Source organism: Anomaloglossus baeobatrachus, chromosome 4 (assembly GCF_048569485.1).
Source record: "Anomaloglossus baeobatrachus isolate aAnoBae1 chromosome 4, aAnoBae1.hap1, whole genome shotgun sequence".
Classification (NCBI taxonomy): Eukaryota; Metazoa; Chordata; class Amphibia; order Anura; family Aromobatidae; genus Anomaloglossus; species Anomaloglossus baeobatrachus.
The window spans coordinates 630,631,295-630,656,856 of NC_134356.1; the positions used below are offsets into that span (position 1 = coordinate 630,631,295).

The 25,562-nt window shown below is 53.0% G+C and overlaps 1 protein-coding gene across 1 annotated transcript in view; it reads right to left on the reverse strand.

The window, feature by feature from the left end:
* Positions 1-25,562, reverse strand: part of ASH2L (ASH2 like, histone lysine methyltransferase complex subunit) — a 99,551-nt gene that overhangs the window by 67,511 nt on the left and 6,478 nt on the right. Inside the window, exons 2-8 of the mRNA XM_075343015.1 lie at positions 23,065-23,131; positions 22,768-22,910; positions 22,602-22,690; positions 21,170-21,264; positions 20,451-20,546; positions 14,338-14,433; positions 13,452-13,527 (exon numbers count right to left, since the gene is read on the reverse strand). Coding sequence (XP_075199130.1) covers positions 13,452-13,527; positions 14,338-14,433; positions 20,451-20,546; positions 21,170-21,264; positions 22,602-22,690; positions 22,768-22,910; positions 23,065-23,131 — 662 coding nt within the window. The remainder of the gene's footprint in view (positions 1-13,451; positions 13,528-14,337; positions 14,434-20,450; positions 20,547-21,169; positions 21,265-22,601; positions 22,691-22,767; positions 22,911-23,064; positions 23,132-25,562) is intronic.

Here is a 25,562-nt window from a genome sequence, read left to right on the forward strand (position 1 = left end):
CTAGAAGAAAAGGAATTTACGGTAAGTAAACAAAATTCCCTTCTTTGTCGCTCCATTGGGAGACCCAGACAATTGGGACGTCCAAAAGCAGTCCCTGGGTGGGTAAAAGAATACCTCGATAACAAGAGCCGACACGACTCCCTCTTACAGGTGGGCCACCGCCGCCTGAAGGACTGGCATCTGCCGAAGCATAGGCATGCACTTGATAGTGCTTTGTGAAAGTGTGCATTGTGAAAGTGTGCATACTAGACCACGTAGATGCCTGACACACTTGTAGAGCCGTTGCCTGGTGCCGCAATGCCCAGGACGCCCCCACGGCTCTGGTAGAATGGGCTTTCAGCCCCGAAGGAATCGGAAGCCCCGAAGAACGGTAAGCTTCAAGAATCGGTTCCTTGATCCACCGAGCCAAGGTTGACCTGGAAGCTTGCGAACCCTTACGCTGACCAGCCACAAGGACAAAAAAGCGCATCTGAACGGCGCAGGGGCGCTGTGCGAGACACGTAGAAACGGAGTGCTCGCACTAGATCTAATGAGTGCAAATCCTTTTCAAAGCGGTGAATTGGATTAGGGCAAAATGAAGGTAAGGTGATATCCTGATTGAGATGAAAAGGCGATACCACCTTAGGGAGAAATTCCGGAACAGGACGGAGAACCACCTTATCCTGGTGAAAAACCAGGAAGGGGGCTTTGCATGACAGTGCTACAAGCTCCGACACTCTACGGAGTGAAGTAACTGCTACTAGAAATGCCACTTTCTGCGAAAGACGTGATAAGGAGACATCCCGCAGCGGCTCAAAAGGCGGTTTCTGAAGAGCCGTTAGCACCCTGTTAAGGTCCCAGGGTTCAAGCGGGCGCCTGTAAGGTGGGACTATGTGGCAAACTCCCTGCAGGAACGTTCGGACCTGCGGAAGCCTGGCCAGGCGCTCTTGAAAGAATATTGAGAGTGCCGAAACTTGCCCCTTGAGAGAACTAAGTGACAACCCCTTATCCATTCCGGATTGAAGGAAGGAAAGAAAAGTGGGTAAGGCAAAAGGCCAGGGAGTAAAACCCTTATCAGAACACCAGGACAAGAAAATACGCCAAGTCCTGTGATAGATATTGGCGGACGTCGGTTTCCTGGCCTGTCTCATAGTGGCAATGACCTCCTGAGACAACCCTGAAGACGCTAGGAGCCAGGACTCAATGGCCACACAGTCAGGTTGAGGGCCGCAGAATTCAGATGGAAAAACGGCCCTTGCGACAGCAAGTCTGGGCGGTCTGGCAGCGCCCACGGCTGACCCACCGTGAGATGCCACAGATCCGGGTACCATGACCGCCTCGGCCAGTCTGGGGCGATGAGAATGGCGCGACGGCAGTCGGACCTGATCTTGCGTAGTACTGTGGGCAGCATTGCCAGAGGAGGAAATACATAAGGCAGTCGAAACTGCGACCAATCCTGGACTAATGCGTCCGCCGCCAGAGCTCTGTGATCTTGAGATCGTGCCATGAAGGCCGGGACCTTGTTGTTGTGCCGTGACGCCATGAGATCGACGTCCGGCGTTCCCCAGCGGCGACAGATCTCTCGAAACACTTCTGGGTGCAGGGACCATTCCCCCGCATCCATGCCCTGACGACTGAGAAAATCTGCTTCCCAGTTTTCTACGCCCGGTATGTGAACTGCGGAGATGGTGGATGCTGTGGCTTCCACCCACTGCAGAATTCGCTGGACTTCTTGGAAGGCTTGACGACTCCTCGTGCCGCCTTGGTGGTTGATGTATGCGACGGCAGTGGCGTTGTCCGACTGGATACGGATCTGCCTGCCCTCCAGCAACTGCTGGAAAGCCAATAGTGCCAGATACACTGCCCTTATCTCCAGGACATTGATCTGAAGGGAAGACTATCGGAGTCCAGGTTCCCTGAGCTCTGTGATGGAGGAATACCGCTCCCCACCCTGACAGGCTCGCGTCCGTGGTGACCACAGCCCAGGCTGGGGGCAGGAAGGATTTTCCCTGTGAGAGAAGTGGGAAGAAGCCACCACTGAAGAGACGTCTTCGTTGCAAGGGAAAGTGAGACGTTCCTGTCGAGGGAAGCCGACCTTTTGTCCCATTTGCGGAGAAAGTCCCATTGGAGTGGCCGCAGATGGAATTGCGAACGGCACTGCCTCCATTGCTGCCACCATCTTCCCCAGGAAGTGCATGAGGCGCCTTAAGGGGTGTGACTGAGTCTGAATCAGAGATTGCACCCCTGCCTGCAGTGACAGCTGTTTGTCTAGTGGTAGCTTGACTACCGCTGACTGTGTATGAAACTCCATCCCTAGATAGGTCAGAGATTGGGTCGGTGTCAACTTGGATTTTGGGAAGTTGATGAGCCACCCGAACTGCTGGAGGGTCTCCAGAGCGACGGTAAGGCTGTGTTGACACGCCGCCCGAGACGGTGCCCTGACCAGAAGATCGTCTAAATAGGGAATCACAGAGTGTCCCTGAGAATGCAGGACCGCCACAACGGCTGCCATGACTTTGGTGAAAACCCGTGGGGCTGTCGCCAGGCCGAAGGGCAATGCCACGAACTGAAGGTGTTCGTCCCCGATGGCGAAACGCAAAAAGCGTTGATGTTCTGGTGCGATCGGCACATGGAGATAAGCTTCCTTGATGTCGATCGATGCAAGGAAGTCTCCTTGTGACATCGAGGCGATGACCGAGCGGAGAGATTCCATCCGAATCGTCTGGTGCTCACGTGTTTGTTGAGCAATTTGAGGTCCAGAACGGGACGGAATGATCCGTCTTTCTTTGGCACCACGAATAAGTTGGAGTAAAAACCGCGACCCTGTTCCTGAGTGGGAACGGGGGTCACGACTCCTTTTTTCAGAGCGTCCACTGCTTGAAAAAGTGCGGCTGCTCGCGCGGGGGGCGGGGATGTTCTGAAAAAACGAGTCGGAGGACGAGAGCTGAACTATCCTGTAACCGTGAGACAGGATGTCTCTCACCCATCGGTCTTTAACATGTGGCCACCAGGCGTCGCGAAAGCGGGAGAGCCTGCCACCGACCGAGGATGCGGTTCGGGGATGCCGTGAGTCATGAGGAGGCCGCCTTTGAGGCGGTGCCTCCGGCGGCCTTTTGGGGGCGTGACTTAAACCGCCACGCATAGGAGTTCCTCTGCCTTTGTCCTGTCTATTGGACGAAGAGGACTGTGGCTTGGCGGAGGGACGAAAGGACCGAAACCTCGATTGTATTTTTCATTGCTGAGGTCTCTTAGGTTTGGACTGGGGTAAGGAGGAGTCCTTACCCTTGGATTCCTTAATAATCTCATCCAATCGTTCGCCAAACAATCTCTCGCCAGAAAACGGCAAACCGGTTAAGAACCTCTTGGAAGCCGAGTCTGCCACATGGCCCTGCGGACTGCAACAGAATTAGCGGATGCCACCGCTGTACGGCTAGCAGAGTCTAGGACTGCGTTCATGGCGTTGGAAGAAAACGCCGACGTCTGAGAGGTTAAAGATGAAACCTGCGGAGCAGAATTACGTGTGACCGCATTAATCTCAGCCAGACAAGCTGAGATAGCTTGGAGTGCCCACACGGCTGCAAAAGCCGGGGAAAAAGACGCGCCCGTGGCCTCATAGATGGACTTCACCAGGAGTTCTATCTGCCTGTCAGTGGCATCTTTTAGTGATGAGCCATCTGCCACCGAAACCACAGATCTAGCCGCCAATCTGGAGACTGGGGGATCCACCTTAGGACATTGAGCCCAACCTTAACTACGTCAGCGGGGAAGGGGTAACGTGTGTCAGTAAGGCGCTTAGTAAAGCGCTTGTCCGGAACCGCTCTGGGCTTCTGGACAGCATCCCTGAAGTTAGAGTGATCAAAAAATGCACTCCGTGTACGTTTGGGAAACCGAAACTGGTGTTTCTCCTGCTGAGAGGCCGACTCCTCTATAGGAGGAGGCGGGTGGGATAGATCCAACACCTGATTGATGGACGAGATAAGATCATTTACTAAGGCGTCCCTTCCGGTGTATCAAGATTGAGAGCAACATCAGGGTCCGAGCCCTGAGCTGCAACCTCCTCCTCGTCCTCCAGAGAGTCCTCAAGCTGGGAACCCGAGCAGCGTGAAGAAGTTGGGGAAGATTCTAAGCGAGCCCGCTTAGCTGGTCTGGGACTGGGGTCCGTGGAGGAGTCCTCCACGTGAGACCTAGGGTCCACCCCGGCCGGGGTGCACCGAGAGGGACCTGGAGGCGCCGATCTAACAGGGTCTGGGGCCTGTGTAAGGACCGGTCTGGACTGCAGGGCTTCCAGCAACTTGGCAGACCATTTGTCCATAGACTGAGCCATGGATTGTGAGAGTGAGGGTACCTTCACACTTTAGCGATGCAGCAGCGATCCGACCAGCGATCTGACCTGGTCAGGATCGCTGCTGCATCGCTACATGGTCGCTGGTGAGCTGTCAAACAGGCAGATCTCACCAGCGACCAGTGAACAGCCCCCAGCCAGCAGCGACGTGCAAGCGACGCTGCGCTTGCACGGAGCCGCCGTCTGGAAGCTGCGGAGACTGGTAACTAAGGTAAACGTCGGGTATGGTTACCCGATGTTTACATTAGTTACCAGTGTGAGCAGGGAGCAGGGAGCCGCGCACACTGAGCGCTGGCTCCTTGCTCTCCTAGCTACAGTACACATCGGGTTAATTAACCCGATGTGTAATGCAGCTACATGTGCAGAGAGCAGGGAGCCGCGCCACACTGAGCGCTGGCTCCTTGCTCTCCTAGCTGCTGTACACATCGGGTTAATTAACCCGATGTGTACAGCAGCTACATGTGCAGAGAGCCGGAGCCGGCAGCACAGGCAGCGTGAGAGCTGCAGAGGCTGGTAACTAAGGTAAATATCGGGTAACCACCTTGGTTACCCGATGTTTATCTTGGATACAGCTTACCTCAGCTGTCAGACGCCGGCTCCTGCTCCCTGCTCGCTTCATTTGTCGCTCTCTTGCTGTCACACACAGCGATCTGTGTGTCACAGCAGGAGAGCGGCTTTGAAGAAAACGAACCAGGGCTGTGTGTAACGAGCAGCGATCTCGCAGCAGGGGCCAGATCGCTGCTCAGTGTCACACACAGCGAGATCGCTAATGAGGTCACTGCTGCGTCACAAAAGCGTGACTCAGCAGCGATCTCGGCAGCGATCTCGCTGTGTGTGAAGCACCCCTGACTCTGAGAGCTTTTCAGCAAAAACTGCAAACTCTGTCGCTGCCACCTGGACAGTGGAAGCAGGGGGGTTTGCCTGAGCCGAGGGGCCCACTAGTGACCGAGGCTCCGGCTGAGCAAGCGTAACAGGGGCCGAGCATTGCTCACAGTGAGGGTAGGTGGAACCCGCAGGTAACATGGCCTACAAGAGGTACATGTCGCAAAAGAACGGAATTTTGTTTACTTACCGTAAATTCCTTTTCTTCTAGCTCTAATTGGGAGACCCAGACAATTGGGTGTATAGGCTATGCCTCCGGAGGCAGCACAAAGTATTACACTCAAAAGTGTTAAGCCCCTCCCCTTCTGCCTATACACCCCCCGTGCTCCCACGGGATCCTCAGTTTTGGTGCAAAAGCAAGAAGGAGGAAAAATAATTATAAACTGGTTTAAAGTAACTTCAATCCGAAGGAACATCGGAGAACTGAAACCATCAACATGAACAACATGTGTACACAAAAAAACAGGGGCGGGTGCTGGGTCTCCCAATTAGAGCTAGAAGAAAAGGAATTTACGGTAAGTAAACAAAATTCCGTTCTTCTTTTTCGCTCTATTGGGAGACCCAGACAATTGGGACGTCCAAAAGCAGTCCCTGGGTGGGTAAAATAATACCTCGTAAGAGAGCCGTAAAACGGCCCTTTCCTACAGGTGGGCAACCGCCGCCTGAAGGACTCGTCTACCTAGGCTGGCATCCGCCGCAGCATAGGTATGCACCTGATAGTGTTTCGTGAAAGTGTGCAGGCTCGACCAGGTAGCCGCCTGACACACCTGCTCAGCCGTAGCCTGGTGCCTCAAAGCCCAGGACGCGCCCACGGCTCTGGTAGAATGGGCCTTCAGCCCTGAGGGAACCGGAAGCCCAGCCGAACGGTAAGCTTCGATAATTGGCTCCTTGATCCACCGAGCCAGGGTTGATTTGGAAGCCTGTGACCCTTTACGCTGGCCAGCGACAAGGACAAAGAGTGCATCCGAGCGGCGCAGGGGCGCCGTACGAGAAATGTAGTATCTGAGTGCTCTCACCAGATCTAACAAGTGCAAATCCTTTTCACATTGGTGAACTGGATGAGGATAAAAAGAAGGTAAGGAGATATCCTGATTGAGATGAAAGGGGGATACAACCTTAGGGAGAAATTCCGGAACCGGACGTAGAACCACCTTGTCCTGGTGAAACACCAGAAAAGGGGGCTTTGCATGACAACGCTGCTAGCTCAGACACTCTCCGAAGAGAGGTGACTGCTACTAGGAAGACCACCTTCTGCGAAAGGCGGTGAGAGAGAGATATCCCTCATTGGCTCGAATGGTGGTTTCTGAAGAACCATCAGCACCCTGTTCAGATCCAGGGTTCTAACGGCCGCTTGTAAGGTGGAACGATGTGACAAACTCCCTGCAGGAACGTGCGTACCTGTGGAAGTCTAGCTAGGCGCTTCTGGAAAAACACCGAGAGCGCAGAAACTTGTCCCTTAAGGGGAGCCAAGCGACAAACCCTTTTCCAGTCCAGATTGAAGGAAGGACAGAAAAGTAGGTAATGCAAATGGCCAGGAGAAAAAACCCTGAGCAGAGCACCATGACAGAAAAATTTTCCACGTCCTGTGATAGATCTTGGCGGACGTTGGTTTCCTAGCCTGTCTCATAGTGGCAATGACATCCTGAGATAATCCTGAAGACGCTAGGATCCAGGACTCAATGGCCACACAGTCAGGTTGAGGGCCGCAGAGTTCAGATGGAAAAACGGCCCTTGAGACAGCAAGTCTGTTCGGTCTGGTAGTGCCCACGGTTGGCCGACCGTGAGATGCCACAGATCCGGGTACCACGACCTCCTCGGCCAGTCTGGAGCGACGAGGATGGCGCGGCGGGCAGTCGGCCCTGATCTTGCGTAACACTCTGGGCAACAGTGCCAGCGGAGGAAACTCATACGGGAGCTGAAACTGCGACCAATCCTGAACTAAGGCGTCTGCCGCCAGAGCTCTGGGGTCTTGAGACCGTGCCATGAACATTGGTACCTTGTTGTTGTGCCGGGACGCCATGAGGTCGACGTCCGGCACCCCCCAGCGGCAACAGATCTCCTGAAACACGTCCGGGTGAAGGGACCATTCCCCTGCGTCCATGCCCTGGCGACTGAGATAATCTGCTTCCCAGTTTTCCACGCCTGGAATGTGAACTGCGGATATGGTGGAGGACGTGGCTTCCACCCACATCAAGATCCGCCGGACTTCCTGGAAGGCTTGACGACTGCGTGTGCCGCCTTGGTGATTGATGTATGCCACCGCTGTGGAATTGTCCGACTGAATTCGGATCTGCTTGCCTGCCAGCCACTGCTGGAACGCTTTCAGGGCAAGATACACTGCCCGAATTTCCAGAACATTGATCTGAAGCGAGGACTCTTGCCGGGTCCACGTACCCCGAGTCCTGTGGTGGAGAAAAACCGCTCCCCATCCTGACAGACTCGCGTCTGTCGTGACTACTTCCCAGGATGGGGGAAGGAAGGATTTCCCCTTCGATAATGAAGTGGGAAGAAGCCACCACCGAAGGGAGGCTTTGGTCGCCTGAGAGAGGGAGACGGTCCTGTCGAGGGACGTCGGCTTCCTGTCCCATTTGCGTAGGATGTCCCATTGAAGGGGACGCAGGTGAAACTGCGCGAAAGGGACTGCTTCCATTGCTGCCACCATCTTCCCCAAGAAGTGCATGAGGCGCCTCAAGGGGTGAGACTGGCCTTGAAGGAGAGACTGTACCCCTTTCTGTAGTGACTGCTGTTTGATCAGCGGAAGCTTCACTATCGCTGAGAGGGTATGAAACTCCATGCCAAGGTACGTCAGCGATTGGGCCGGTGTCAGATTTGACTTTGGAAAATTGATGATCCACCCGAAACTCTGGAGAGTCTCCAGGGTAACGTCGAGGCTGTGTTGGCATGCCTCTTGAGAGGGTGCCTTGATCAACAGATCGTCCAAGTACGGGATCACAGAATGACCCTGAGAATGGAGGACCGCTACTACAGTAGCCATAACCTTGGTGAAAACCCGTGGGGCTGTTGCCAGGCCGAATGGTAGTGCCACGAACTGCAGGTGTTAGTTTTCCATGGCGAAGCGCAAGAAGCGCTGGTGCTCTGGGGCAATCGGAACGTGGAGATAAGCATCTTTGATATCGATCGATGCAAGGAAATCTCCCTGGGACATTGAGGCGATGACGGAACGGAGGGATTCCATCCGGAACCGCCTGGTCTTTACGTGTTTGTTGAGAAGTTTCAGGTCCAGGACAGGACGGAAGGACCCGTCCTTCTTTGGGACCACAAACAAGTTGGAGTAAAAACCGTGGCCCTGTTGCTGAAGAGGAACAGGGACCACCACTCCTTCTGCCTTCAGGGTGCCCAGCGCCTGCCGAAGAGCCTCGGCTCGCTCGGGAGGCGGAGAGGACCGGAAGAATCGAGTCGGGGGACGAGAGATGAACTCTATCTTGTAACCGTGAGAGAGAATGTCTCTCACCCAGCGGTCTTTTATTTGTGGCAGCCAGGTGTCGCAAAAGCGGGAGAGCCTGCCACCGACCGAGGATGCTACTAGAGGAGGTAGAAAGTCATGAGGCAGCCGCTTTGTTAGCGGTGCTCCCAATGGCCTTTTTAGGACGTGACTTAGACCGCCATGCATCAGAGTTCCTTTGTTCTTTCTGAGACCTTTTGGACGAGGAGAATTGGGACCTGCCCGCGCCCCGAAAGGACCGAAACCTCGACTGCCCTCTCCTCTGTTGGGAGAGGTTCTGCTTGGGCTGGGGTAAGGATGTATCCTTTCCCTTGGATTGTTTGATGATTTCATCCAGGCGCTCGCCAAAGAGCCTGTCGCCAGAAATTGGCAAACCGGTTAAACGCTTTTTGGAAGCGGAATCTGCCTTCCACTCCCGTAGCCACAAGGCCCTGCGGACTACTACCGAATTGGCGGTCGCAACTGCCGTACGGCTCACAGAGTCCAGGACAGCATTCATAGCGTAAGACGCAATTGCCGAGGTCTGGGAGGTAATGGAAGCCACTTGTGGCGCGGCCGCTTCAATTTTCGCTTGACCTGCTGATATAGCTTGTAGCGCCCATACGGCTGCGAATGCTGGGGCAAAAGAAGCTCCGATAGCTTCATAGATGGATTTCATCCAGAGCTCCATCTGCCTGTCAGTGGCATCTTTAAGCGAGGCCCCATCTTCCACTGCAAGTATGGATCTAGCCGCCAGTCTGGAGATTGGAGGATCCACTTTGGGACATTGAATCCAACCTTTAACCACTTCCGGGGGAAAAGGATAACGTGTATCCTTAAGGCGCTTAGAGAAATGCTTATCCGGACAAGCATGGTGAATCTGGATTGCCTCTCTGAAATCAGAGTGGTCTAGAAACACACTGTGTACGCTTGGGGAACCTGAAGCGAAATTTCTCCTGCTGAGAATCTGACTCCTCCGCCGGAGGGGCTGAGGGAAGAATATCCAGCAACTGATGAATGGATGCAATAAGATCATTCACTATGGCGTCCCCATCTGGAGAATTAAGATTGAGAGCGCTCCCAGGATCAGAATCCTGATCAGCTGCCTCCGCATCATCAACCAGAGAATCCCCCCGCTGAGACCCTAAACAATATGATGTCGAGGGAAATTCTAAGCGGGCCCGCTTAGACGATCTGGGGCTAGGTTCTAAGTCCGAACCCTCCGTCTGGGATGTATGAGATACCCCGTGAGGACATTGTTGGTCCAACTGAGGGGGGCCAGGGAACAATGATTCAACAGAGTCCCTTTGCTGAGATACCGGCCTGGACTGCAAGGCTTCTAGTATCTTAGTCATAGTCTCAGAGAGTTGATCCTTAAAGGCTGCAAACTCAGTCCCCATCACCTGGACAGTGTCAACAGGTGGCTCCCCCTGTGCCCCACTTAGCATAGGCCCCGGCTGAGGAAGTGTCACAGGGGTCGAACACTGTACACAATGAGGGTCAGTGGAACCTGCCGGTAGCTGGGTCTTACATGCGGCGCAGGCAACATAATAAGCCTGTGTTTTGGCACCCCTGCCTTTTGTGGGCGCCATGCTATCGTTTTCCCTGAGTAACACAATAGGGTATATAGCCAGAAAGAACTGTGCTCATACAGTGTAAATTATATACAGTACACAAATAATGTACCAATACAATACAGCACCATGGGGCTAGCACCACATGTGCTGCTTACCAGCCGCCTAAGCGGTTGTGAGGCCACCAGAGACCGTGTCTGGGTCTCCCATGAATATGTCCCTCTCTGCAGCGTCGGTGGAGCTGACAGGAATGGCTGCGGCGTCCTGACGAGCTGAGGAAGCTGTGGGCGTGGCCTAGAAAGAGCGCGAAACGGGCGCTCACACTGTGCACAGTGAGGGGAGTGGAGCATGTAAATCATACTCCAGCCCTCATTGCTGCTCGCTCCGTGCAGCGTCCCGCCCTTCCCCTGCCTGTCAGGGCTGAGGGCGGGAGAAAAAAGGGAAACTAGGCCGCAATGAAGCCGGGGACTGTAGTAATAAACGCGGCCGCCGTAAAAGCGCGGCCGCGTGAAAGTCCCCGGCGAACTACAAGTCCCAGCCGCGCCGCAGTGTCCCGTGGCAACGGCGGTCAGTGCGGTAGCCCTTACATATAAACACACTCAGCGACGCTGAGTGTGTAATGGCACATATAGACCCGGTCAGCGCCGCGGTCCCCGGTGCACCAGCACACCCAGCAAAGCTGAGGTGATGCCGTGCGCGGTCCCCATAGGGATACAGAGTACCTCTAAGATGCAGGGCCATGTCCCTGAACTGTATCGGCTCCTATCCATCAGGCTCCACAGGAGTTGTGGATGAAGCACGGTCTCCTGTGCCTGGAGACCGATAAGATCCCACTTCACCCAGAGCCCAGAGGGGGATGGGGAAGGAAAACAGCATGTGGGCTCCAGCCTCCGTACCCGCAATGGATACCTCAATCTTAACAACACCGCCGACAAGAGTGGGGTGAGAAGAGAGCATGCTGGGGGCCCTATATGGGCCCACTTTTCTTCCATCCGACCTAGTCAGCAGCTGCTGCTGACTAATCTGTGGAGCTGTGCTTGCATGTCTGCCTCCTTCGCACAAAGCATAAAAACTGAGGATCCCGTGGGAGCACGGGGGGTGTATAGGCAGAAGGGGAGGGGCTTAACACTTTTGAGTGTAATACTTTGTGCTGCCTCCGGAGGCATAGCCTATACACCCAATTGTCTGGGTCTCCCAATAGAGCGAAAAAGAAAACCCCTGTGCTTTAGTGCCCTTGCTCCTTGTGGTCGACATGCTGTTGTGTCCCAGGAGCGTGATCACTGAGGGTATATAGAAAACAGGGTATACAGCCCGGCCGAACAGAAATAAGTATATATATACACGTATCTATACCGGCACCCAAGGGGACCAACACCGAGTGACCGGTGCGGCTTACCGACCGCTAAAAAGCGGGGTGTGTGTGCTCCAGATTCCCTGCCTTGTCTCCCAGAGCTGTTCTCTGTGATTCTCCACCGGCAGAATGTCCTAAAGATGGCTGCCGGAGCTCAGGGGAGGAGTGAAGCCATGGGCGGCGTTATGAAAAGTGCGGGAATCTGGGGTCCCCACAGTGATCAGTGAGGGGGGAGGGAGCATACAGGATGCCCCGGCCCTCACATCCGACGTCAGGTCGGCTATCCCGCCCCTATCTCTGATGGACAGGCCTAGGGGCGGGAGTTTTTCCACTAGGCCGCGATGAAGCCGGGGACTAAATTTAATACCGCGGCCGACAAGCAGGCGCGGTCGGCGCGGTAGTCCCCGGTCTTCACTATTCAGCAGTCAGATGCGGCGTCTGGAAACCAGGCGCTCCATACACCGTCCCCATAGGGACACAGAGTACCTCGTGGATGCAGGGCCCTGTCCCTGAAGATAGATAAGCTCCTCCTGTCCAGCAGATTCCCTCAGGGGCTGCGGAGGGAGCACGGTCCCAGAACCTGGATGACCGCTTCGGATCCCACTTCTACCAGAGCCCTCAGGGATGGAGAAGGAAACACGGCATGAGGCTCCGGCCGTCGTACCCGCAATGGGTACCTGAACCTTAACAGCACCGCCGACTTAGTGGGGTGAGAAGGGAGCATGCCGGGGGCCCCGTGGGAGCCCTCTTTTCTTCCAACCGATACAATCAGCAGCTGCTGCTGACTAAAATGGAGATGTGTGAGTGGATGTGTGCCTCCTTCCACACAAAGCATAAAAATGAGGAGCCCGTGATGCACGGGGGGGGGGGTGTATAGGCAGAGGGGAGGGGTTACACTTTTGAGTGTAATACTTTGTGTGGCCTCCGGAGGCAGAAGCTATACACCCAATTGTCTGGGTCTCCCAATGGAGCGACAAAGTAAAAAAAGAAAAATAGGGTCCGTCTTATATTCCGGTGTTCTCTTACCGGAGGGGGGGGGGGGGGGGGGGGGGGGGGGTCACGGTAGTGGTGGTGAAGCGGGGGTCACAGGAGGCACAGGTTGTGCTGGCAGGCGCAGCGGGTCAGTGGCAGTGTGGTCTGTGGTTACAGGTGCCGTGGCGTCCGTGGTGGCAGGCGCGGTGGCGTTCGTGGCGGCGGCGGGTGAGCCGTGCAGCAGGCCGCTGCAGTGAGTGTCCGCGGTCCCGGTTCAGTGGTGGCAGCGGCGGGGACTGCTCAGTGGTGGCGCAGACAGATGCGGTGTTTTCCCAGTGTGTCCGCGGTCCCGTTTCAAGTAATGGCACCCGGAGCAGCGCGTGCGCAGATGGAGCCCTCATCCAAGAGCTCCACCGGCGCCATCATTTGAAAGTGGGACCGCGGACAACTGGTAACTTGCTGCACAGCCGCCCACCCCGCACGCACAGAGTGGCAGCCAGCAGGCTGCCCGCCCGCCCACCCTGCATGCAAGCCGCCAGATACCTGTGCTTGCGTGCGGTGGCAGCCGGGTACCCGTTGCTGTGTGCGGGCGGCACCTGGGTGCCTGTGTGAGGGCGGCAGCCGGGTGCCGCCCGCACACAGCACCCGGCTGCCACTGCACGCAAGCACAGGTACCCGGCTGCCACCGCACGCAAGCACCGGGTACCTGGCTGCCACCGCACGCAAGCACCGGGTACCCGGCTGCCACCGCACGCAAGCACCGGGTACCCGGCTGCCACCGCACGCAAGCACCGGGTACCCGGCTGCCACCGCACGCAAGCACAGGTACCCGGTCGCTTACACACAGTTTTGAGTTGTTTATGCTTTCATATTTAATAACACAAGAAGTACAAATAATAGATCGCTCACCATTTAAACCACTTCCGCTGGATACTGCGCTGCTCTGCCGCTGGTTATCATAAGCGGGGCCAATATTTCCCAAGTCCTAAAATAAAAGCATATTAAGTATAAAAAACACAAGATTGATCAAAAGGGTTTTGGGTGTGTTTTTTTTTTTTTTAACTGTAAAATGAGGGAGTCTCCCCTACTTGAAATGTGAACTACAAGCAACTAAAGCCATGCATGATAATTAGCGGATATCACCATAGAACAGGGGTGGGCAATTAATTTTCCCATGGGGGGGGGGGGGGGTCACATGAGAAATTGGGATGTTTTAGAGGGCCGGACTAATTACATACACCTTTCATAAACAACAGCAAGTTAAACAATACGAAGATTCAATGAAAATATAGAGGTCAGTAAGTGGTATGGACATTACTGGGGTCAGTAGGGAGTATACACACAATACTGGAGCCTGTGAAGCATACATACTGACAGTGGTGGTCAGCAGCATAGATCCCTTGGAACGCATCCAAAGAGTGGCCAGCATCCAGAGGGGGTGTGACTGGCAGCAAGAGGGGGCGTGTCCGGCAGTGTGCAGGGGGATGTCAGGCAGTCGCTTATCACTGCACAATACATAGCTCCCGGCTGTGAGAGCGGGGCTGAGGAATACATTAGAGTCCCACCTCCAACCCAGAGCCAAGATGGGCGGGCCGGTCACAGACAGTAGGTGGGCTGCATCCGGCCCGCCCCTTGCCCAGGTCTGCCATAGAAGCTGCTGCAGCCATTGAGTTGGCAACAATTTGAAAGGGGGTTGTGCCGGGTGCACTAGGAGCTGCCCTTCAGTCTGCTTTATGTGCTGTAGGGTTGTCATAAGACAATCCCATTTAGAGACAAATGGGGAAAACTGAGTCACCTGGTCGAGTAGACCAAATTTCGGATAATCCTCCTCTGGATCCTTGCTGCCTGGATCTGGATGTTCCTTTACTAAAAACACATCCCGCTCTTTAGTCTGAAATGAAAAAGGCACACAATAAACACTAGATTATCACATAAACCCTCAGTTATAGTGAATAATCGTCCACCTACAAAGGACAGTTAGTAACTGGTATAAAAAAAAAAAAAAAAAAAAAAAACTCTCCAGCGGCTACTCGACATTGATCGCTGTATTAGTGTCACAACTTAGTGCAGCCACGACATACAAGTCACAAGAAGTGCGGCCAGCTACGATTTCTTGACTCGGACGTTTCGGGTTACAATGTGACCACATTCACTTTCTTTCTGATACAATATTCAAGGAGGAGACATTTCGATTGGCCAAAGAAGGGAATTTTGTTTACTTACCGTAAATTCCTTTTCTTCTAGCTCCTATTGGGAGACCCAGACAATTGGGTGTATAGCTTCTGCCTCCGGAGGCCACACAAAGTATTACACTTTAAAAAGTGTAACCCCTCCTCTCTGCCTATACACCCTCCCGTGCATCACGGGCCCATCAGTTTTGGTGCAAAAGCAGGAAGGAGGAAACTTATAAATTGGTCTAAGGTAAATTCAATCCGAAGGATGTTCGGAGAACTGAAACCATGAACCAAAAGAACAATTCAACATGAACAACATGTGTACACAAAAGAACAACAGCCCGAAGGGAACAGGGGCGGGTGCTGGGTCTCCCAATAGGAGCTAGAAGAAAAGGAATTTACGGTAAGTAAACAAAATTCCCTTCTTTGTCGCTCCATTGGGAGACCCAGACAATTGGGACGTCCAAAACAATCCCTGGGTGGGTAAAAGAATACCTCGATAAAAACAGCCGAAAAACGGCCCCCTCTTACAGGTGGGCGACCGCCGCCTGAAGGACTCGCCTACCTAGGCTGGCATCTGCCGAAGCATAGGCATGCACCTGATAGTGTTTCGTGAAAGTGTGCAGACTCGACCAGGTAGCCGCCTGACACACCTGCTGAGCCGTAGCCCGGTGCCGCAATGCCCAGGACGCACCCACGGCTCTGGTAGAATGGGCCTTCAGCCCTGAAGGAATCGGAAGCCCAGAAGAACGGTAGGCTTCAAGAATCGGTTCCTTGATCCACCGAGCCAAGGTTGACTTGGAAGCCTGCGACCCCTTACGCTGGCCAGCAACAAGGACAAAGAGCGCATCCGAACGGCGCAGGGGCGCCGTGCGAGAAATGTAGAGCCGGAGTGCTCTCACCAGATCTAACAAGTGCAAATCCTTTTCACATTGGTGAACTGGATGAGGGCAAAAGGAAGGTAAGGAGATATCCTGATTGAGATGAAAAGGGGATACCACCTTGGGGAGAAATTCCGGGACCGGACGCAGAACCACCTTATCCTGGTGAAACACCAGGAAGGGGGCTTTGCATGACAGCGCTGCTAGCTCAGACACTCTCCGAAGTGATGTGACTGCCACTAGGAAGGCCACCTTCTGCGAAAGGCGTGATAAAGAGACATCCCGCATCGGCTCGAAAGGTGGTTTCTGAAGAGCCGTTAGCACCCTGTTAAGATCCCAGGGTTCCAGCGGACGCTTGTAAGGTGGGACTATGTGGCAAACTCCCTGCAGGAACGTGCGGACCTGCGGAAGCCTGGCTAGACGTTTTTGAAAAAACACGGAAAGCGCCGATACTTGTCCCTTGAGAGAGCCGAGAGACAAACCCTTGTCCATTCCGGATTGAAGGAAAGAAAGAAAGAAAAGTGGGTAAGGCAAACGGCCAGGGGGTAAAACCCCGATCAGAGCACCAGGATAAGAAAATCCTCCAAGCCCTGTGATAGATCTTGGCGGACGTTGGTTTCCTGGCTTGTCTCATAGTGGCAATGACATCTTGAGATAACCCTGAGGACGCTAGGAGCCAGGACTCAATGGCCACACAGTCAGGTTGAGGGCCGCAGAATTCAGATGGAAAAAATGGCCCTTGAGACAGCAAGTCTGGTCGGTCTGGAAGTGCCCACGGTTGACCCACCGTGAGGTGCCACAGATCCGGGTACCACGACCTCCTCGGCCAGTCTGGAGCGACGAGGATGGCGCGGCGGCAGTCGGACCTGATCTTGCGCAGCACTCTGGGCAGCATCGACAGAGGAGGAAATACATAGGGCAGTCGAAACTGCGACCAATCCTGAACTAATGCGTCCGCCGCCAGAGCTCTGTGATCTTGAGACCGGGCCATGAATGCCGGGACTTTGTTGTTGTGCCGAGACGCCATGAGGTCGACGTCCGGCGTTCACCAGCGGCAACAGATCTCTTGAAACACGTCCGGGTGAAGAGACCATTCCCCTGCGTCCATGCCCTGGCGACTGAGAAAGTCTGCTTCCCAGTTTTCTACGCCCGGGATGTGAACTGCGGAGATGGTGGAGGCTGTGGCTTCCGCCCACAGCAGAATCCGCCGAACTTCTTGGAAGGCCTGACGACTGCGTGTGCCGCCCTGGTGGTTGATGTACGCGACCGCCGTGGCGTTGTCCGACTGTATGCGGATCTGTCTGCCCTCCAGCCACCGATGGAACGCCTTTAGGGCTAGATACACTGCCCTTATCTCCAGAACATTGATCTGAAGGGAGGACTCTGTCGGAGTCCAGGTTCCCTGAGCCCTGTGGTGGAGGAAGACCGCTCCCCACCCTGACAGACTCGCGTCCGTCGTGACCACCGCCCAGGATGGGGGCAGGAAAGATTTTCCCTTCGACAAAGAAGTGGGAAGAAGCCACCACTGAAGAGAGGTTTTGGCTGCCAGTGAAAGACGTTCCTGTCTAGGGACGTCGACCTCCTGTCCCATTTGCGGAGAATGTCCCATTGAAGTGGACGCAGCTGAAACTGCGCAAAGGGAACTGCCTCCATTGCTGCCACCATCTTCCCTAGGAAGTGCATGAGGCGCCTCAAGGGGTGTGACTGGGTCCGAAGGAGAGAGTGCACCCCTGTCTGCAGCGAACGCTGTTTGTCCAGCGGAAGCTTCACTATCGCTGAGAGAGTATGAAACTCCATCCCGAGGTAAGTCAGTGATTGGGTCGGTGTCAATTTTGACTTTGGGAAATTGATGATCCACCCGAACCTCTGGAGAGTCTCCAGAGCAATGGTCAGGCTGTGTTGACATGCCACCCGGGAGGGTGCCTTGACTAGGAGATCGTCTAAGTAAGGGATCACCGAGTGGCCCTGAGAGTGTAGGACCGCCACCACGGATGCCATGACCTTGGTGAAGACCCGTGGGGCTGTCGCCAGGCCGAAAGTCAGTGCCACAAACTGAAGGTGTTCGTCCCCGATGGCGAAACGCAGGAAGCGTTGATGTTCTGGTGCAATCGGCACATGGAGATAAGCATCCCTGATGTCGATTGAGGCTAGGAAGTCTCCTTGGGACATCGAGGCGATGACAGAACGGAGAGATTCCATCCGGAACCGTCTGGTTCTCACGTGTCTGTTGAGCAGTTTGAGGTCCAGAACGGGGCGGAATGATCCGTCCTTTTTTGGCACCACGAACAAGTTGGAGTAAAAACCGCGACCACGTTCTTGAATGGGAACGGGCATCACAACTCCTTCTGCCTTCAGAGTGTTCACCGCCTGAAAAAGTGCATCGGCTCGCTCGGGGGGCGGAGATGTTCTGAAGAAACGAGTCGGAGGACGAGAGCTGAGCTCTATCCTGTAACCGTGCGACAGAATGTCTCTCACCCATCGGTCTTGGACATTTGGCCACCAGGCGTCGCAAAAGCGGGAGAGCCTGCCACCGACAGAGGATGCGGTTTGGGGAATCCGAAAGTCATGAGGAGGCCGCCTTGGAGGCGGTTCCTCCGGCGGTCTTTGGAGGACGTGACTTAGACCGCCATGCAGAAGAGTTCATCTGGCCCTTCTCTGACCTGTTGGACGTGGAGGATTGGGACCTGGCTGAGGGCCGAAAGGACCGAAACCTCGATTGAATTTTTCGTTGCTGAGGTCTGTTTGGTTTGGACTGGGGTAAGGACGAGTCCTTTCCCTTGGATTGTTTAATAATTTCATCCAATTGCTCGCCAAACAAACGGTCGCCAGAAAATGGCAAACCGGTTAAGAACTTCTTGGAAGCAGAGTCTGCCTTCCATTCGCGTAGCCACATGACCCTGCGGACTGCCACCGAATTGGCGGACGCTACCGCTGTACGGCTCGCTGAGTCCAGGACGGCGTAGGACGAAAAGGCCGATGCCTGAGAAGTCAAAGACACAACTTGCGGAGCAGAGGTACGGGTGACTGCATTAATCTCAGACAGACAAGCTGCGATAGCTTGGAGTGCCCACACGGCTGCAAAGGCCGGAGCAAAAGACGCGCCTATGGCTTCATAGATGGATTTCATCAGGAGCTCTATTTGCCTGTCAGTGGTATCCTTGAGCGATGAACCATCTGCCACTGATACTACGGATCTAGCCGCCAGTCTAGAGACTGGAGGATCCACCTTGGGACACTGAGCCCAACCCTTAACTACGTCGAAGGGGGGGGGGGGGGGGGGTTTTAAGGGGTAACGTGTGTCATTAAGGCGCTTAGTAAAGCGCTTGTCTGGAAATGCTCTGTGCTTCTGGACAGCATCTCTGAAGTTAGAGTGATCGAAATACGCACTCCGTGTACGTTTGGGAAACCTAAACTGGTGTTTCTCCTGCTGTGAAGCAGACTCCTCTATAGGTGGAGTTGGGGGAGAAAGATCTAGCACCTGGTTGATGGACGCTATAAGGTCATTTACTATGGCGTCCCCTTCAGGTGTATCAAGATTGAGAGCAACGTCAGGATCAGAGCCCTGAGCTGCGACCTCCGCCTCATCCTCCAGAGAGTCCTCATGCTGAGACCCCGAACAGCGTGATGAAGCCGGGGAAGGTTCCCAGCGAGCCCGCTTAGCCGGTCTGGGACTGCGGTCCGTGTCGGAGTCCTCCCCGTGGGACCTAGGTGTCACCCCAGGAGCACTCTGCTGCACCGACAGAGTGACTAATAAAGTGCGGGAATCTGGTGCCCCACAGTGCTCAGTGAGGGGGGAGGAGAACACCTAAGTATGCTCCAGCCCTCACTGCCGACGTCCAGTCGACCGTCCCGCCCTTACCCCTGACTGGCAGGCCCGGGGGCGGGAGTTATGGTACTAGGCCGCAGAAGCCGGGGACTAAATTTAATAACGCGGCCGGCAAACAGGCGAGGTCGGCGCGGTAGTCCCGGTCGTCACAAAAAAACAGCAGCCGCTGCAGCGTCTGTAACACAGGTGCTCCATGCACCGTCCCCAAGGGGACACAGAGTACCTTATAGATGCAGGGCCTGTCCCTGATGATACTCAGTCTCCTGTCCGTCAGATTCCCCCAGGGGCTGTGGAGGGAGCCCGGTCCCAGTGAATGGTGACCGGTTAGGATCCCACTTCTCCCAGAGCCTCTAAGGGATGGGGAAGGAAAAACGGCATGTGGCTCCAGCCTTTGTACCCGCAATGGGTACCTCAACCTTAACAGCACCGCCGACTTAGTGGGGTGAGAAGGGAGCATGCCGGGGGCCCTGTTGGGGCCCTCTTTTCTTCCATCCGATAAAATCAGCAGCTGCTGCTGACTAAAATGGGAATGCATGAGTGGATGTGTGCCTCCTTCCACACAAAGCATAAAACTGAGGAGCCCGTGATGCACGGGAGGGTGTATAGCAGAGGGGAGGGGTTACACTTTTTAAAGTGTAATACTTTGTGTGGCCTCCGGAGGCAGAAGCTATACACCCAATTGTCTGGGTCTCCCAATGGAGCGACAAAGAAAGCTGTAGTGAAGCCCCATCCTTACACATTAGGCTAACACAGGCTGCACCCGCCGGTAGTCTAATGTTTATGGGGGCTCTGCACAGGTGATGTCGGGAAGAGTTAAAAGATGTGGCATGTCCGATTTAAGACTTTTGACTATTTGTTCTCCCAGAAATAAGCAGCGAATATACATGTCTCACAGCGGCTTTATCAGAGGGAACAAAAAGGAGCTCCTGTGTTTGGGAGAGACAGCTGCTGGCCAAACAATTGGGGGCCGACAGCCATCTAAGGCTTTAGGCAGAGGACATCTTTTTCTTCCGTGATTGGCACTTACCATAGTCTTCACTATGCTGTTGGGCCAGGTCATCTTTCCTGGCCGCTGTCGAGTGGTCAGACTCTCCCAGTACTTATCAATAAAGGGTATAATGTCCTGTAGGAAACAAGAATGAAGTTTGCGACCCTATACCAAAATGTAGTAGATTTAATTAGAAATGTCTATATCAGGAGAACTATACTACATGTTTCTTACCTCATGTACAGGGCATTGCAGCTTAGGTATCCATGGTTCCATCCACTCAGTGGTCATAATCCTGGATATCTAAGCTGCAATGCCCTGCACATGGAGGGGGAGGGTAACCAAAAAACACCCCCACAAACCAAAGCTAAATCAGGAGAAATATGCTGCAATTGTTAATATTACTACACCTACTACATATTGGAATAGGATCTTGGAGATTGACATGGCCCTTTAATCAACTGGCACCAAACTAATTTACATCTGAAAGACTTTCTGTATTTGGTTTTTTTTTTTTGGGGGGGGGGGGGGGGTTAACTGATCTCCCATAGTCATCTGCTTTCTATTAATTTTGATCTTTGTCCAATTTGAGATACATACATGATATTTAACGAGGTCCTAAAATGAAAATAGGGTGATGACTGCTTCTGACTTCAGCACAAAACCCGGGCTTCATAGTAATCTGTGTAGATGTGACCCCTGCATCTACACTAGGAGGAGATATACCCCTTTATAGGGACAGTAAGAGCTGCCGTTACCTTGTCTTTGGAAAACATAGTCTTGGGGTGTTCATCCTGGTTTCGGGAATGCCACGTCAAGTTGGCCAAAGTAGTAAGACACATTTCCTTCAAGTCTACAAGACAAAAAGTTTTCATAAATTAGGAATTATCCTTGTGACAACTTGTGAAGTGGAAATACGTCTGACGATCACAAAACACATAGGACTCTCCAATTCCTCATGTCTGTCTTTCTAAATCCGGTAAGTCGTGTCAATCTACCTGCATGCAAAGCTAAACAGAGAAAGAAAGCAGCCCCATGTCTATGGTGACAGTTAAAACCTGATCTCATATTCTGCCATTGGGGGGGGGGAAACGTGTTTGGCGAAAATATAAATAAATAAAAAAAAAAAAAAAAAGGGCCTGTAATATAGGTTCCAAGCTGTTATACAGGTGATCTGCAGCTCCGTTGCCATTGTAATGAACTGTCAGTGTGCGGACTCCATGGCACAAACATTTGTGAGGTGCCAGGCAACAGACCCCCAATGATCTAATATTGAAGATCTGTTCCAAAATTAGGACATCTAAGGGGTTGTAACTTCCCAATCGCTTGGGGAGCTGACGGCAGCTCAGTGGTTAGCACTGCAGTCTTGCAGCGCTGGGGTCCTAGGTTCCAATCCCACCAAGGACAACATCTGTAAGGAGTTTGTATGTTGTCACCATGTTGTCAGAGAACCTGGAGGAAACCAGTTTCCTCCCACACCAAAAAGATACACTGGATAGGGAATTTAGATTGTGAGCCCCAATGAGGCTGTATACAAGAATGCTGTATATAAGAATTCAATTGTGGTGGCCATGGCTTGTAGGGGCCCAATCTGGTGACAGGTTTCCTTTAAGCCCAAAAACAAGGCTGTGGTCTGGCAATCCCATTAACTATGAATGGATCTGCAGTGAACATGATCAACCTCCAGTCCATCAGAGCCCCAGTTCTCAGGGTCAATGTGGGTTATAGCAGTTAGATCGCCAGTTATTGGGAAGTTATCCTCTATCCTACAGATAGGTCATAACTTCCAAACTTGGTAGGCAGTCTGTCTCCACTCACAATTGTATAGGGAGGTGAGTGGGTCTTCAGATACCTGCCGGCCAGTGTGTGTGTAGTTGGCAGAAATGTCCTGAATAGGACAGCTGCAAGATATCTGCAGCGTGTGGATAAAGATTTCCAGAGGGTTCAGTCGTAATCTAATCCAAGACCAAGTGAATCTTGGAGAATCTCACATTTCCAGAAGCACTAGAAGGTCAGGTGTGATGACTATTTCATGGAGGACTCCGGTGGAGTATCTGATAGTCTACCGTGGTCTGACATTTCCCATAGCTCACTTGGCCTACAGTCTCCAAATGAGAAATTCGGGTCCCGAGAGACACCTGCACAGTTCTACCTACAATGTGACGGATGTATTTACCGTCGCTCACTTACTCGCTTGCTTTCTCAGGAAGTATGTGTTCCCGCTGTGATGGCACACGTTACAATGGAAGCTGTAATTGGTCATAAACGGAAGACAGGACCTGAAAATGATAAACATTTTAGTACTACATTTGTAGTATTCTGCAATTGCAGATATACGAGGCTCATAAGAACATACGTGGCATCTATCCCGAAGGTATCTGCTCCAAACCACTTCATACAGATGCCGCATTGTAGCTCGATCTCGCCGAGCTGCCGGCCGTTTTCTTCATCCACTGAGCCACCTTGAGTGTCCATGACGTCTCCTTCTGCGGTGGAGTCCTAGAGGTGGTGAAGATACGTGTGATGTGACCGTTTCCATATAGGGAACCTTATGCACTTTAGGTTCCTGCATCATGCCGGATGCTCATATGAGCGTATAGCTGGGAGCAGAAATACTGCAGTGCAAGGTACTAGATGGGAGAGCGTTACCTACCAAAGCATCCTTTTCGTTGGAAGACTCCGTGTCCAGCGCAGCTCCTGAACTCAGCTGTACCGAGTCACTGCAATGATAGGGAAACAGGGTCACGACATAGAATAAAACCTACTACTAGAATCTGGCCGACTCCAGGTATGGATGCAGACGCAGGGCACCAGATGAGCATGGATATTGCTCATGGGGGTGGGGTTCAGAGGGCAAATGGCTTCTATGTCCTGCTGTATTTGCTGAGTGCCGTGGTGTATGGTATAAGGGAAGGGGGACAGACACACACACACACACACACACACACCTCGGCTCCAGTGGGCCAAACGATACATGAAGACTGACTTCCAGACTGTTTTGTTCACGGATTAGTGCCGTGCAACGCTTGATAGTCCAGATGGATGGAGTGGAGGACGGCTGGTTATTGGACACCCCATGAAAAACACAGCTAAGGGGCCAACAAGGAGGAGGTGGAGTAATTGTTTGGCCTGGAATCATGGGGAGAGAGATTGTCGGCCCCTTTAGGATCCCTGAAGGGGTAAATATGAACTCCATAATCTATGTGGAGTTTCTAAAAGAGCACTTCCTGCCATGGTTCAGGAGGAAGAACCGTGCATTCCGCAGCAAGATCATTGTCATGCATAGTCTCATGCTGCAAATAACACATCTGCATCTCTGGCTGCTATGGGCATAAAAGAGGACAAACTTATGGTGTGGCCACCATCTTCCTCTGACCTCAACCCCATTGAGAACCTCTGGAGCATCATCAAAAGGAGTGTTTATGATGGCGGGATGCAGTTCACATCTAAGCAACAGCTCTGGGAGGGTATTCTGTCCACATGCAAAACAATTGAAGCACAAACCATCCAAAAACTGACATTCAATGGACGAGAGAGTTCAGAAGCTTCTTTCGAACAAGGGGTCCTATGTGCAAATGTAATATCACCTAGAATTAAGTTTTGACTTGAAAACTGTTTGATGTAATTTTGTAATAAGCTGATAATGCTTATAATTTCACAATTGACCATTTCGTTTTTCAAAATAAAAATAAAAAGGTTAAAAACTCTGCTGTGCATTATAATTTGGAACATGCATGTTGACTGTTTATTATTTTTAAAAAAATACTGTTTTCATAGGCAGTTTGATCAAAAACATCTCAATTATACTCGAATAGTAGATGACTGGAAAAAAGAATTTTGTTTACTTACCGTAAATTCTTTTTCTTGTAGTTCTGACATGGGAGACCCAGACCATGGGTGTATAGCTAGCGCCTCTGGAGGACACACAAAGCACTACACTCAAACGTGTAGCTCCTCCCTCCGGGCTATATACACCCCCTGGATGACAATCTACCCAGTTCAGTGCAAAAGCTGAAGGAGGACATCCACCCATAAGTAGAGAGAGTAAAACTCGGCAAAACCAGAACTCTGTCTACTAACAACAGCCGTGAAACACACGGAACAAAAAACTGCCAACAGGCAACAGGGAGGGTGCTGGGTCTCCCATGTCGGAACTACAAGAAAAAGAATTTACGGTAAGTAAACAAAATTCTCTTTTTCTTTATCGTTCCTTCCATGGGAGACCCAGACCATGGGACGTTCCAAAGCAGTCCATGGGCGGGAAATAAAACTAAACTGAGAAGTAGGCAAAACCTAACTTCACAAATGGGCGACAGCCGCCTGAAGGATGCGTCTGCCCAAGCTCGCATCTTCCGAAGCATGAGCATGCACTTGGTAGTGCTTCGCAAAAGTGTGCAGACTGGACCAAGTGGCAGCCTGACACACCTGCTGAGCCGTAGCCTGGTGCCTGAAAGCCCAGGAGGCACCGACAGCTCTAGTCGAGTGCGCCTTAATCCCCGGCGGGGGAGGCACCTGAACACTGGTAGGCATCGGCGATAGCCGACCTAACCCAACGAGCCAGGGTCGGTTTAGATGCCGAGAGGCCCTTGCGCTGACCCGTGGTTAGCACAAAAAGTGAGGTGCACCGCCGAAAAACGGCGGTGCGAGACAGATTCGGAGCGCCCGCACCAAATCCAAGGTGTGCAACGCCTTTTCAAAGCGATGCACAGGGGCCGGACAAAGAGAGGGCAATGAAATGTCCTGGTTAAGGTGGAAGGAAGACACCACCTTAGGGAGAAAGTCCGGAGTCGGACGCAGAACCACCTTGTCTTGGTGAAACACCAAAAAGGGGGATTCCGAAGAAAGCGCAGCCAAATCAGAAACTCTCCTGAGAGAAGTTATGGCTACTAGAAAGACAACTTTCTGTGAAAGTCTAGACAAAGGAACCTCCCTGAGAGGCTCAAAAGGGGGTTTCTGTAAGGCCGTGAGGACCAGATTAAGGTCCCAGGGATCCAAGGGCCGTCGGTAAGGAGGGATGATGTGAGATGCGCCCTGCATGAAGGTGCGCACCTGAGCCAGTCGGGCGATACGCCGCTGAAACAATACCGACAAAGCCGACACCTGTCCCTTAAGGGAATTGAGGGACAGACCCAACTGTAGACCTGACTGTAG